Source organism: Aulonocara sp. 'chitande type north' Nkhata Bay, linkage group LG5 (genome assembly GCF_057382095.1).
Source record: "Aulonocara sp. 'chitande type north' Nkhata Bay isolate Kocher_YH1m ecotype deep benthic linkage group LG5, A_spYH_male_GT1.1, whole genome shotgun sequence".
Lineage (NCBI taxonomy): Eukaryota > Metazoa > Chordata > Actinopteri > Cichliformes > Cichlidae > Aulonocara > Aulonocara sp. 'chitande type north' Nkhata Bay.
This window is the reverse complement of record NC_141348.1, coordinates 46,888,668-46,904,151: the sequence shown is the minus strand read 5'-3', so window position 1 is coordinate 46,904,151 and position 15,484 is coordinate 46,888,668. Positions and strand designations below refer to the sequence as shown.

The window sequence follows — 15,484 nt, the reverse complement described above, 5'->3', positions numbered from 1 at the left end:
ATGTAACCAGAAGAGGGCGACAGTTAGCTATAGATTTCCCCTGCTGACAGCCCTCCCTGTCGGGTCCCTGGGATGTCCAGCACCTGTCATATCCACTACAGACCAACGTGGCAACACGAGAAATTCCTTTCGTGTAGTGGACTGACCACCCTAAAGCTGAAAATAAGGTTTCGAAATCAGATATGCCCCAAAGTGTTTATTCTGAAAACATCCAGAGTTAAACCTCTACATGGAATAAAAAGGTTATAAACTTTCAAAATAAACATTTTCAGCACTTTTAATTTATTTTAAACAATTACAATGAAAAATAATTTACCCAAGTAAATGTTTTTACAATGATATTACAGTCAGGCAGCTCTTTTAATTTGGGATCTTTTCCCCTGCTTGGTTTGGAAAGATGTGTCTTCATAAATAGCCAAAGGAACCGTGCAGACCCCAGAAATCATCTGAACCCACAACGTCAGAGTCTCCTTTCCAAATTATGTAGCAGCGCTTTCGTAAAATGTTTCATTTTATTAGCATTTTCCACCTTTCCATGAATTATCTTTAATTCCGGGGATCAACAATTAATCCCATGATGGTGCGCTTGCAAAGCCCTGCTGGCCACTGTCGAACCGGAGCTCTGAAAACTTCGTCCACTGGCATCAGCGTGTCAGTGTGGATAAGCCCGCTTTGCCAAACGCAACACAAAGTGAACTGGCCATGACAATGAGTAGAGCTGCCTCCCATTTGAACTCCTAAACCTACAATCCGAGCAGCGTGATTTATCACTGACCTGAGTATCTGTGACCGGAGTGCACCCCTCCTCCTCATTACTCATACTTTCAGCGTTAATTTGTCTTATTCTCCGAGACTTTATTTATCAGCTGAAGGCTCCAATTTATTGACCTATAATGTGATAATGTAAGCGTTTTTATTGAGCTTGTGGTTAAATCTTTGACTGAATGAGATCAGCGATGAATGCCATCTCTTAGCAGTTACAGTATACTTCATCCAAATTGTATGCGCACATCCACAAACACACTTTCCTTTTCCCTGCCTTGGCCTGGTGCATTAGTATGTGTGGTTCTTTGCTTGCCAAAATCATCAGTAGATATCTTGAAGCCTCGAGCTGCTCTTTTTCCCTCCTTCCACAATATGATGTGTTTCCTTTTTTGTGTGTGTTTTGATCCTTCTCTTGCGGCCAGGCTGCGCTGTGGTGAGGCGCGGGTTCGAGTGGCGCTCCTGTGTTATTTTTGGCAGCAGCAGTGGTTGGTGGCTGTTGAGGAGAGAGGAGACAGAAGGGGGATAGCATGAAGACCAAAACCAAGGCTGTTTAAGGGATTTCTGTCTGAAGGAATTGCTTTGTAATGATCGCACACTCATTATGGATGTGCGTGCGTGCATATACATTCACTCACGCACACAGAAAAAAAAGCTGGCGTGCACATTTGTTCATTTAACACTTCTCAAACACCTCATATACATGCTCCCATTCACGGACCACACACTCTGTGGCTAAATTGCCCAACCTGTGATTTCTTTTTTCTTTTTCACTGAATCTACACGATCCACTAGCTGTCATTTGAATATATCAGCACAGTCACACATTTGGTTAAATTTCTGTGTTTCTGTCACACTGGGAGTATCTTTTGCTGTGAATGTTCTCTCTTTCTCTGATGGAACCAGACTGAGACTGACATGCTCAGGCAACACGCAGCGTCAGACATTCACGCCCCTCCCTCTGCGCTTCTGAAAACACCATTTGAAAAAGATTTTCTCCGACTCCGCTCTTGGCCACAGATCAAGAGAACGTTATTACTCGACTTTATTTATTTATATATTGTGGTGGTAATGTGTGTGAATGTATGCGCGCTTGTACGTATGTGTGAGTGAGTGATATGTAATTGTGTATGTATGTGTGTTAACCCGCAAAGATATTTCAATTTCTTCAGAATATTAAATAAACATGCAGCAGCAGCAGCAGCTTCAGTGAAGCGCTGCCTGCCAGTGGGTTTTGGGTTGGATGGGTGGCGGTGGTGGTGGTGGTGAAGGGGGAGAGGGGGTTTGTGGCCGTGGCTCTGGGGGGGTGAGGCAGCTCATGGTCAGGGCCCCCGCCGGACACACTGGCGCCTCGCGCTGGAGGACTTCTGAACCACCACACTCCTCCACCAAACCCTGCCAACCCTGGCTCCCAGCTCCCACTTCCAACCCAAATCGCTCCGTTCTCCTTCTGCGTTTCGACTCTCTGTCTCTCTCTCTTCTCCCTCCTTCCTCCCTGACTGTTTTTTCCTTCTTCAGTTTCCTCATTCTGTTGATTCGCATCCAGATTCATTTACTATTCGACTCCGTTCTTTTTCTCACTTACTGCTGTTCTTTCAGTGGCGGTTCTCCCCGACTCTGTTTTCTCTACCTTTTCTCCTGAGAGCTGTGGGTTTTTACACCTCCGCCACCCCTTCTCTGCACTGTCTCTCTTAAATCCCTTCACTTTAAATGTTCCAAGGAAGTATTTAGTGGCTTGACTTAAAAAAAGTAAACAAGGATGGTTTGGGCTCTGTGTCAGTCAGAATACCGTCAAGATAGTAAGCATTTTCAAAAGGAAAGAACACTTTAATGGTGCTCTAGATATTTGTAACGGTATTAGGTTATAATGGGCCATCAATTTTCTGAGTGGTTTTCCAACCAGCTCCAAGAGATATAGGCCTGCTTGTCTTGAAAGAAAGAAACTTTCCATCATGGCAAAAATGGGGTAAACCGTGCTTTGCTGTATATGTTCTCGTGATAGATTCTGTTAAAGCTGTGATTTGCACGCGAAGACAGTCAGGATTGGGCGTACGTGATAATTGACAAACAGCCCACGTGTGCACCTCATTCAAAGCCTGTGAGCAAACGTGTGTGTGTGTTTTTTTCTTCAAAGAATATCAACTGCACCTATTACTGCGCATATTTGACTTATGGATGCCAAACATCCTAAGTTGAGCAGATATGTCTTTACGTGTCACACATGCAATTTTCTTAACCTAATTTTCCCCTGGAAGCAATTTGTCATCCGGAGGCCATTAAATGGGAAGCATATTATCTTTTTAAAGGGGCACAGAGTCACCCACAACCCTCCCACAGTTCCTATAAACAAAATGGCCTCATTTAGTGGTGCATTTGGTGCGTTGGGCAGTGAGGGAGCACTTCTTTTTAAACTTTAAAGGAACTTCACAGACTAGGGGAAAAAAGCTTTAATATTGTAAGATTAGCATTGGAAATAAGAGAAGCATTACAAGTTTGATGGTGTGAGGCGCACGGCTTATACTTGATTCATTAACACCAAGGTCGGCCAAACCTCGATCGCCAGTGTTACGGTGAGTGTAGCACAGCGAGGAGATTTAGGAAGTAATGCAGTAGGATTGGGATTGAGTGGAATTTACTGCGCAAATAAAGCAAAATCCACAAAGATGCTTAATCACTGAGAGACATCTTTTGTACTTTGAACTTTTTCATAGTGCAGTTTCCGCTTCAGCCACGTAAAGCATTGCTAAAAAAGATAAAAACAAATCATCAGCAAAGCATGCTTGACCTTTTTACCTCTTGCCCTCTGTTACCTGTAATGTCTTTCTCCTTTACCTTTGTTTCGTTTAGCCTGACCTCTTTTGCTCTTCGGGTCGTGCTATGGTTCACTCAGGTCACTTTACTTTTCCACTTTGCCACTAAAGCCTTATCTTGTCGTTACTTGCGGCCTGGCTGTTGAGCCTCTGGGCATGCTGACATTCTTTCCCATTTCAGCCCACTGTTCGCCACAGAGACCCAGGCACACCTGCAGACACCTGCGCTTTTGTCCTGCCTCTCACAAACCCCCGCCCGCACATGCGGGCAGGTAGAGGTAGGGGTACTTGTGCCTGTGGCTATATCAGAACACAGCCCATTGTTTTATGTGACTAATCAGTTAGGACCGGATAATAGCAGGAAAAGAGGTTAATTAGCATTTTGTTCAACACATCACGATGAGGGCTTTCATTCTAATGAACTGGAATCTGATCCCCTCCCCGGAGTAATTCATTAAGCTTGAGTTTGCGTAACTCATCGAGTCGTCAACGCTTAACAAAACACCGGGCGAGGAAATATTCTAAAATTGCTTCTTTGTTTTTGTTAGATCGGAAATTAGTTGCACGATGGCTTAAGCAGGTGTGTCTAGGATCCTCTGGAATAACCTTTTTAGTCTTATTAAGTCTGCTTTTGATTTTGTAAATGGAGCAAATGGGCACTTGTGGGCAAACCATATGGAACAGATTGTCCCAGCTTCTGCTTTTTGCCTCTATGTGTCACTGCATGTATATTTTCTTTTTACGCTGTTACTTGAAGAAACACTTAATGTTTCCTGGCTTTCTAAATAAAAGAAGTAAAAATAAAGTTAAGGCTACAGTATACCACCACCACTGCAAAGGCAGTGTATTTTAAAAAGGCAGAAAATACCAGTAGTAGCAGAGGTTTTAAAAGCCACTGACCGTCTTCTTAACCCCCCCACCCTCTCTCGCTGGCCTGACACACCCTACCCATACCTCATTCCCCATGTTTGCCTTTTATGTTGTGGACTCGACCGTGTGCCCACTTCAGACCACCATAAACATGTCGGCCCTTGATGACAGAGTCGGCCCCGGGACGTTTTATATAAATTGACCTCAACTACAGCTCATTAGAAGCCCTAAATTGGAACCATGCAGCCTGGGAAGTGTAAATGTTACAATAGTAGAGTCAGTAGATTCAGGGGGGTTCAAACAGCGCAGGTCTCCTCTTCACTTCTGTCATGAAAGTCTTTACTTTTATGAAGCCAGTGTTTTGTTTCCTGTTCTAGTTTAATGTATTGTAATTGTTTACGAATTGAGATTTTCCATGAAACTTGACCATATCTCTAAATTTGTCATGTGTGCTTGCCTGCCTTGCTATATCTTGTTGGAAATATGCTTAATTATGATAAAGATTAGCTCCTTAAATCATTGTTGTCTGGCACTGCTACTGGTGCACATATCTGGGGCCTCATTTGGTCTATCCTGAGGCTATCTCTCTTTTAAAACACAGCGGGAAATCCGCCCTCCTAAAGTATTTTTATTAGTCTGGAAAAGCCTGAGTAACCTGACAAGAAAGTGGTGAGAAGGACAAACAAGTGCCACTTGTTGGGACTTTAACTCTTCCTCAAACCCAGGAAAAGTGGCAGAGAAAAAGAGAGGCGTTTTAAAAGATGCTTGGGGGATCGGCTCGGCCTCTTCTCAGCGTCTGTATCTCCACATCGTGTCTTTCGTCCCGCATCCTTCCTTAATTGGGGTTCTTTGTTTGACCGCCTCCCTGGATAAACAATACAACCACAGCTCCCCTGTCCTAATCCCCTCTTCTTCTCTCTCCTGACTCTCCTGGAGCATCGCTCTCAGTAATTACCCCTCTCGAGCTGGAGAGTGGAGTAATTGTCTTGAGTGTAACTACAGTGGATCTCTGAAAGGGGGTCATTGTGTGGAGTTAAGACTCCAATTCAGTGAACAGCTTTGTTTGTGCTGCAAAAGATAATGAAAGTATTTGGTTAGCCAGGCTGAGGTGGAAATACAGTAAGATATGAAAAGAATGATGTGAAGTGAGGCGAGAGAAGGGGATAAAGTGTGATAAAATGATAAAGTGAAGGCTCATGGAAGAATTGCTTCTCATTATTTCCGTCTTCATGTTAAAGCTTCCTCTCTGAAGGATTTTGTGTAGGAACAACACAAAAAAATTCTCTTTCAAATTTTTTTTTACTCTTAAAAGCACCAAAATTGTCATTATTCCACACCATAAACCTTACAACATGTGTACCATGCTTCATCGCTATTTACAGTATCTTTTACACTCATTTCACAACAAGTCAGCAAACACCAGGACTTCAGTTCTGCCTAAATAACAAAATTAATAATCAAAAAAAATTAAGCTTTTACTTTACGTTCTTTGTTGTTGTAACCAAAGCGTTCTAGACATCATTTCTTGTGGAAAGTTATACAAAACATAGAAAATGCATAAAAAAATAACACACCTATATACATATCTATATACTGTTGTCAATATATAGTATGCACAAACAAGGAAGAAAGCCCTTATTGATCATTATTTTGCCAGGTATGGAAGACTTCACAATTAAAAGATTATATAAGAATTAGTTTACACGCACATTTAACTTCAAGGTTTATAAATAAAACTTTTAAAACAACCCCCAAACTCTTCCTTATAGCTAATAAATAAGAAAAAACAGTCTTAATTTAATGTATTTCATTTTCTTTTTGGCCGGCTTCAACCATCTTGCATTCTTTTTTTTCTTCAGGTATTTCCTGCAGGTGCAAGATAATCTTTCATGTGTATAATTTAAGACATAAATTAGATTATTAAAGTAAATATGAAATTAAATTAGACATGGTAAGAAGCAAACAGCAAACAAAGGTGAAATGCAATACCTTGTACAACAGAGTGTCTTTGGCAACAAAAAGCTGTAAGTGTAGATTGTCCATTGATTGTTTCAAGAATAATGAATAAGTATCAAAGTACAGCTGTAAATCAGATTTTTCTCTAGGCATGCAATGCTTCATCGACTCCATCATCCTGACCATAAGTCTCGTTTTAAAACTACTTTCCTTTTGCGGCTTCAGAGCTCTTTTCCTTCTGCTTTTGCAGATTAAATTTCCCCAGTGGTTTGTCTCATTTGAAAGGCAGAAAATGTGTGTAGGCTACAAAATTTGTGCACGAGCATGTTTACTTGTATGTGTTTCCGAGCAGACGTACTTTTGTGTATCCCCCTGCATGCATGCATTATGGATGTTTGCACATTTGCTCATAGTTATTCCTGTTCACATGTGCATATTGTGTTCATTTATGTCTCGGTCGCTCATATTTGTGCATGTGTGTCTGCATACATTTGAGGATCGCTATATGTTTGCAGGCTTGGTCATATTTATGCTTGTGTGTGTGTGTGGTCCAGAAGTGATTTCTACCTTTATCAGTCCTGTATCATATCAAGTCTTTTCAAACACTGTCTCCTTTGTATGTCTTGAAATAAAATACAGTTTTGTGTTTGTAAGGTGAGTTTTTTTCCTATTTAAAAAAAAACAAAAAGAAGAAAAGAAAACACCTCTAAAATTTCAAGACTTCATCAAGTCAGATCTCCAACAATCCACTGCTGTTCTCCACCCCGTTAGGCGTGCCAGTCTTCTCATCTCCGTTGGTGATTTGGTCAGCGACAGGATTGGTAGGTACAGCGCTGGAGTTGAGCTCTGTGGTCTCTTCGCTCCGAGAATCTGCGTCTCCCTCCACAGCTACAGCTTTGCCCTGCATTGCAGAATCTGCGTGGGTCTTCTGATGCTTTGAGAGGTGGTCGCTGCGTGTGAAACGCTTGTTGCACAGTAGACAGGTGAACTTCTTCTCCCGCGTGTGGGTGCGCACATGCCTCTCCAGTTCATCAGAGCGGGTGAAACGTTTCCCGCAGAACAGCCAGTTGCAAACAAAGGGCCGTTCGCCGGTGTGCCAGCGCAGGTGGGCTTTCAGGTGGGAGGCCTTGCCGTAGACTTTCCCACAGCCCGGGATGTGGCAGCTGTGCACTGGTTTCTTCCTCAGGGATGCAGCAGAGGCTCCCAGCCTCTCCAGCTCCTGGCAGTTGGGGCAGTCGCATGAAGACCGGGTGGGTGTAGCCCCTCCGCTGTAGCCCCCTGATCCCCTAGCAGGCTTTAGGCCCATGGGATTCTCAATTAGCCCTGCACTTGGCACAGGTTTGGGCTTGTACATGTCCTGGGGCAGCATGTGCTGGGAAGGTTGGAGGAGATGTGAGGAGGAGCCCAGTCCCACGGAGGGGTAAGGAGCTGGGTTAAGTGGTGTAAAATCGGTGCTGTAACTGGGCAGCTGTGGGCTAAGGGATGCCTGTGGTGCCACAGGCTGCAGGGAGGCCTGCAGACCTCCATCTGCTTGGGGCTGGGTTGCTGACAGCCAGTTGGAGTTGGGATGGACATCCCACCAGGAAGATGTAGCATTAGCTGGAGCAGCAGTTATGCCAGGGTGGATACCAGCCTTATACCACGAGCCATAGGGGTGTGTCATATCCAGCGAAGTATACACACTGGTGAGACAATCGGCTGTAGCATGGGCCTTGGACACTAAAAGAGACGGGTCCTGTGAGACCGAAGTCTGGAAGGAGTGAGAGAAAGGGTTATATTCTGTAGTGTAGCCTCCGGCTGAAGGAGGGGGACTTCCAGTGGGTGTAAGCAGCCCGCCACCTCCTCCTCCTCCAGCTGAAGTGAAGGAGCCAGTGTAGGAGTCTGCCAGGCCACTGCTGTCTGTGGTCCGCCCGTTCTTGGCTGTCTGAAGGTCAGAGGTCATGTTGTAGGGCTTCTTTACTGGAGAGGTGCTGGCAGTCTTACCGGGTGTAGCTGAATCCCTGACAGGGCTGGTGCTGCCAAACTTGTTGCAGGTAGCTGTTAACATAGCCAGAGGACTGGAGCCATAGCGTGCGTCTTCCTGGGGAGGAGGAGACACGGGAGAAAATTAGACTTTCTGCAGGAAATGGCTGCTTGCTGCTGCCGCTTCTGTCAGTGTCAACTCTAATAAAAAACGTATGTGTGACAACCACCGCTGGCTTTTCCTCCTCTCTCTGTTTTCTAAGTGGTCACGGCAATTTTAAGCAGTGGATGTTTGTGTTTGTAAAGTTTCAGCTGTGCTCAGCAAAGGAGGAACTCCCTCACTTTTAGTTTTGTCCAAACTGCTTTCGACCAGCTTAAATTAATTTAACATTTATGTTTGCTTGAAAAATACAAAAATCCACCTGAATTTACAGTTCTCCTCATACAGACGATTTAAATATGTACCAGGTCATCTAACTGCCATCATGGCAACGAGCTATTGTTCTCGGTCGTGATCTTATTATCTACAAAGCAAAAAATGTGCCATTTTTGAACTGAACTGATTACATCAGATTATATATTTGACTCAAACATGTCACAAGAATTTAATTTGATTTATGTTAGGTTCCCACGTGGCAAGTACCTAACGCTACAGCAGAACATTTCAGAGACTTTCTGCTGGATGCACAGTTTACACATGGATATAACTAATAAAACATCAGCTTATATTCCTGTATTTCTGTTTAAACTGTGCGCTGAGGTGTCAACTATCAAACCAGCTGTGACACATCTGTAACTACAGCATGTAACTTTTAATATTCGTGGTTAAAAATCAAATATTCTGCTAACTTTTAGATATAAATCTGACTCACTCTCAGTTCATTCACTTTCTCTCACAACACACTCTGGTTGAACTCCCTTCTTCATGCAGATTTTCCTCTGTTTTGTAAGTAATAAAAAGTCGTGACATCCTTTAAGATGAACTAGCCTGCTGCCCTTACAGGACCTGTTATCTTCATGTCTTGCACCTCTGACAGTTCCCAGATAATGAGCAATCACATCTTAAGGAAACGCCAAATTTGTGCAAATATAGGCTCGGTGTGAATAGAAATATTTCAAGGCACTTTCAGCAGCTTAGCCTTTAGTATATTTAAATCTCTTTTATCACTCTTATTTTTTTCTCTCTCACTATGTATAATAACCTATGAGACGACCTGAAACTACTGGAAGTTTCTTCCTTAGTAACTGCACGACTTTCTTATAAATATTCCACCATCAAAAGTTTGTATTAAGAAGAAGGAGAAAAATGAAAAGCTACTTACAATTACATTCCCTACCTCCAGAATAGATGCGGCCATCCCTGAGAAACAAAATCCTTAGGAAGCTGAGGGGAGTGGGAGCAGCGCAGCTCAGAGTCCCGGGACAGTTTGGAAGAAGTTGGGCTCTAACGCGGGGAAGTGTTTTGAGGCACTCGGGTCCCGCCCCCTAATTATAGGCTATGGGCTCTTTGAAGACTCGCTAAGAAGCAATAAAAACCCAGAGCCGAGGGAAAATGGACGGAGATTGGTGGCTAAAATCAGGACATCCCACCTCCCCAAACGAGAGTGTCGAATCTTTTTTTTTTTTTCCAATATAAATGCATGAATGGGTTAGTCATCAATCACAGTGTGGACATTATTTCAATTTCACTGGCATTATTTTTTCCACTGGGATTAGTCCAGTGGAGTCTGAAGGAAACGACTACATTTGACATCCCCTCAGAGAATTATCTGGATGGACTCGTCTATAGAGACGCTCACGCACGCCCTCAGTTATAAGCTGGCTGTGTTAGACACTAAACTGCAAAACTGCAAATAAAAAGTGCGAAACGACTTAAGCTTTCTCTTCTGCTTCTTCTCCGAGAGAGCAAAATAACAAAAGAACGTGTAGCCTCTGCCACATAAATTTAAAAAGAAGAAAAAAAAAACGAGTTGACCGAGTCTGTGGTTTCTATCAGAGATTTTATTATTCTGGTTTCAACCCTCTCTCTGTTTCCAATATTCTTAAACGCATTTAACTGCCTTTTCAGACATTAACTGTGATGGTTAAAGAGGTTAAACTACAGAGGCATGCGAAGAAGAAAAGGATCTAGTCATTAAATAAAATAAAGAAAAGATTATCACATCAAATAAAATGAATTAAAACGCTTAGTTTAAAAAAAAAAGACCAAAAAGAAGAAGACTGTTTCCTTAAAGTGGGAAACAGGGGAAGAAATAAAAGATTAAGATTAAGAAAAAAATGGAAAATCCAGAAATATGTAAGAAATATGTCTTGCCTAAAAAATGTATTTCAAATATTATGTTAACAGAGGAAAACTGTTAGTTAAAAAATGGGCTGTTGGATAAATTTTTCAAGTTGTTTTAAGTGTGCCAGCTTAAAACAAGTTTGCTCCCAAACTGCTTTTACACTGACTGGAGCAGTCTCTTTGCATGTTAGACTCCATTTAGATTCACAAAACATAAACTATAAATTACTATTTGTTAAGAGGTTAATTCTATTGGTTTCCATTATATCCAAATTATTATATTATCACAAACCTGCCAGACTCAACTCTTCAGCTGATTCTTTTCATTGCATAACAATATAAAGATAAAAATTCATACACATTATGTAAATGTGTTAAATTAAGGAAAATTGAGCATAAATTAAAAACTGTACAAAACTGTACATTTATGGATCATAACATGAGCCCAAGAGTGAATGAAGGGCTTTTTACAGATTATTATTATAAAAACATTAGGATTTAAATAGAGTGGAATCTGTGGGTCTAAGCAGGCCTAAATGAAGGTTAAAGTAATGATATTTGCGGTGTTTACAGTACAATAACTGTGTTATAAATGGGGAATAAATATACATGTCAGTAGTAGCTTAGTTTTGATTGAATTTAAATTTCTTCTACTGAGGCTTCCCTACACGACAGGCCATGTTCATTTGACAGATTTTGTTCACTGGTTAAAAAAGTCAAAAACTCAACTCTGAGTCTCGAGTAAGACAGAATCTCAGTGCCTTTTTGTGGGCGTCTCGTTTTCTGAAGGAGAGCACAGAAGATTAAAATTGTTGTCAAAAATAAACATATAATTTCTGTCCTTATTTTCTCCTCAATTACAGGGCATGGTCAGAGCTGGGCTTGTCGTTCTGGAGAGTCTGGCCCTCACATGAACACAGCGGCTATATTTGGCAGTCTGCTCTCCAACTGACCTTCATCGCTTTATTTTCTTATTCCAGAAGGAGTGTGAGTGGAAGAACAAAGGCCACAACATGCGATAGTTCACACTGTCACACACTCCTACAAGACTGTGTTCGCAGTCATATAAACTTACAGAGCCCACTATGAACTGAGGGCAAAATGATGAAATATCTATCTATCTATCTATCTATCTATCTATCTATCTATCTATCTATCTATCTATCTATCTATCTATCTATCTATCTATCTATCTATCTATCTATCTATCTATCTATCTATCTAAATCCTCAGATGTGTTCTACGTGGCGGTCTTTTGACACTTTCAGGGGTATTTCTCTCCCCTCTCATTTGACACATGGTCTCTTACTGGTGTAAGGTCTTTAAGTGAAGTGTTCCTTTTCTTCTCACTCTTCATTAATACTTTATGTCTTACACTTAAGTGAAATGATAGGGGATGTAAAAAAAGCTCTCATACTCCTGTAAAGTGGTCTGCCATGGGCTGTTTTTCCTCATTTTTTATGAGACTTGTAGTAATCTGAAACTTTGGCGTGCTCCCATTTACAGTTCTCTTCAAAAGACAACAAGTGAGATCTATAATTAGAGAATGCGTTGAGCTCTTAACAGGCTCTTCAAAAAGCTTTCTCTGCCCTATTTGCTATTTTCTACGTTGTGTGGCTTGGATTTTTGCGTATAGACACTGTGAGTCCAATGAGCCTTTGGGTGTTGGGTGGGCATAGTTTTGTTGCTCAGGGCTGATTATAAGTTTCATTATGTTACTGTACATGTGACAACTATCACGTTTCATAGCTAGCTCATCAACCCATGTCTGTTTGAATGAATTAAGTGGTGTGTGATTGCCTTCTTAATAAAATCATTTTTATTTAGCCCAGTTTTCTGTCTAACCACCTGCAAGTTTAAATAAATAGATTCCTTTACTGCTTCATCAGTAGGGGAGAGCGGGGTAAGTTGTCACACTGTTCATAACTCCAACACTAGAGGCTCTATCTCAAAAATGAAATAGCCACTTTGTGTGACTTCTTCTTCTATAGTCAACCTCCTGTTCACATGTGGTCAAGACTGCTCTAATCTGAGGTGAGCACATCTTTTTTATTTTTTTGACCTAAAAGGAAAAATAAATCACTTTAAATTTTCTTCAGTACAACTTTGTTAGGTATAGATGTTACAAATTATTATTTTACACAAAATAGAGGAGACATTAACGTGTCTTTTGATACTTCAGCTGATGTGCTATGTTGAGCTAACCCTGACATTTAGCCAAAATTAGCATAAATGTCAGTTTGGGGCAAGTTGTCTCATTAACTTTGGGGCAAGTCGTCACATGTGACAACTTGCCCCAGTACAAATAAATGCTCCAAAAAATTGTGATATTGTAATTCATTTGTATTTGTAATAACTTGGTAGTCCACTGTCAGTAATTGCAGTGCTGGCAATTACTGACAGTGGACTACCAACTCCAGAGGACATCCAGCCATATCCAAAAGCTGGCCGCCGAAAACCATCCGGCAAAGGAAGAAAACGACGCAAATCAGCAATTCTAACCGACACACCAGTGAAGCAGCAACTAGAAAAAGAAAAGAATAAGGCTGAATCTAGCAAAAAGCTGTTTCAAAAGAGAGGGACGCAAGGGGGGAAAACATCTGGACCTATGAAGAACAACGCAGCTAAAAGAAGAAAAATAATTCAAGAGTCATCATCAGATGATGAAGAGTGCTTCTGCCTTGTCTGTGTGGAGCCATTTTCAAACAGTCGTCCAAAAGAGACCTGGGTACAATGCGTAAAATGCAACAAATGGGCCCATGATGCTTGCACCTCAGGCCAGGCAATTTATGTGTGCCAGAATTGTGACTCTGAAGTTGAGTCTGATTAATCAGAAATAGGGCATCTGTTTTGTTCAGAGGATAAACATGTTAAGTAAAGCAAGTTATTTGCAGCATTCCATTCATGGATGATGGATTTATGTGCAAGCCAGAGAACATTTGAGTTTAAAGTTCAAACTAAAGTTTTCTTTCTACTTAATGTTTTGATTAAAATGTGTATTGAATTGAAATAATTGTTTTTTTCCAAATTCTCTTGGCATAATTGTTCAAATTTCCAGTTTTGGTTTGAATTTAACAATTAAAATCAATAATCACAATTAAGTATTTGTGTTCTTATTTTAAGATAATCTAGTGTGACAACTTACCTGCCGATGGGGCAAATTGTCACAAGTGCACATTCTCCATTCAACAGTCTACAACTCCGTAATGAGATAAGATATGAAAATGTAATGAATACATCATATGTGTCCGAGACTTCCTTCTTTCATTTGGTGAAACATTTATTACGTTGTGATGTATGGTGCTCAGTAAAAGTTAGTCAGTGTGAAAAGTGTGACAACTTACCCCGCTCTCCCCTAATATAGAGCTGTTTAAACTTGGCTACACCTTACTCTGAGATTTTATGCAAACATGGAAGTCTTGTGCGTTTCTGTTGCACAGACACAGCACTGGCATCATCTTCTTCTTTGATTTGATTGCTGCTGGCAGGTAGATACTTCATTTTTGTTATTTGCCATTAAGTTCCAAAGATACTTAGAAAGTGTATCTTCCACCAAGACCAATACCCAAACTGGTAGTTTTGAAGAAAGTGTTCTGGGTCTGCACCAAAACTGTAATTTCCTAACTCTCTATGTCTTCACCAAGTTTGATTAATATATTTTCTGTTGCCTAATCTTCTTACATGACTGAAGGAATGCAATGAAACTGCATCCAACACAGACTGTCTCTGCCATGTTCACCAGTGGACAGTTTTTCTGTGGGAGCTGTTACACGTAGGCGAAGAATCTGCTGGTTTTTCAGCTTAATGGTGGGTTGAAATGATGGCAGTGACAATCTGGTGCTTTAAAAAAAAATCATGTTTCATACTCTGTACGTGACAACAATCACAGTTTGAAGTTTTTACTAATTAAATGAAACACAATATTTAAAAAGGCTCCTGTATGTCCTGTCTGTTCATGTAACACTGTGAATATTAATGCTAGTAGTAGTAGTAGTATTTATTTATTGTCATTGTCAAGAACAATGAAATTGCGTTTGGGGCTTCCATACAACCCAAAAAAAAAAAAAAAGAAGAAGAAAATAATAAATACCCCTTAAAACCCAAGTGTACATATTTAACCCAGTGTGACTCCAATGCAATAAGACAATCCTTAGCAATAATGTTCGTAGAAATTCAGACAAAGACCTGAGAAACATGACAAAATACAACAATGCAACCCATTCAATATTATTGTACTGTGAGATATGATATCAGATATGATAGTTATCTATTTAAGAAAGAGGGGGGGGGGGGGCAGGAGGGGGAAGAGAATAAAGATATGATGCACCAATGCAGACCAGTTCATTGCTATTAAGAAGTTGGATATGGTTATTGTCCGTGAGACAACCATATTGCTATTAATGCAATTTGAGAATCTGCCCCAAAAGGTTAAACGTCCAGATGGACAGAATCAACCTTTTGGGATTTACTTGCCTACATGATTGAGCATACGTCAAGATAATTTGAGAAATTAGTTTTATTGTTGTATAATTATATGTTTATATGTCAGAAATGTAAAATGAAAATGATTAAAAATGATAAAAAGATTTCAGTCCTGATATCAAAATCCAGTTCTTCCACATTCTACCATACGTGTTCCTCGCCTTTTGGAGTATTTTCTAATTTAAAAAGAAAATATTGAAAAAATGTGTACACAGTGGAAGAGATTAATGTGAATAGGTCAGGATGTAGGCAACTCTGGAGCAGCTTATTTTATGTACTTGTGTCTTGGAAGTGGTAAATTTTAAGTTTATAATCTGGATGATTTTAAAGAAAATATATATTTTGGTACCTGGTACAT

The 15,484-nt window shown here is 40.7% G+C and overlaps 1 protein-coding gene across 2 annotated transcripts; it reads right to left on the bottom strand.

Annotated features, from left to right (window-relative positions):
- Positions 1-5,757: 5,757 nt before the first annotated feature.
- Positions 5,758-9,812, bottom strand: LOC147331517 (transcription factor Sp7-like). Of its 2 annotated transcripts, none has more exons than XM_086293914.1 (2): positions 9,698-9,812; positions 5,758-8,478 (listed from the first exon to the last, which is right to left on the bottom strand). In XM_086293914.1, exons 1-2 carry the CDS (start codon positions 9,716-9,718, stop codon positions 7,129-7,131), a joined length of 1,371 nt encoding a protein of 456 aa, XP_086150040.1. In that variant the 5' UTR covers positions 9,719-9,812; the 3' UTR covers positions 5,758-7,128. The 2 variants fall into 2 exon arrangements, with proteins under 2 accessions (XP_086150040.1, XP_086150039.1); XM_086293913.1 differs by having other exon boundaries at positions 9,683-9,775.
- Positions 9,813-15,484: the final 5,672 nt, after the last annotated feature.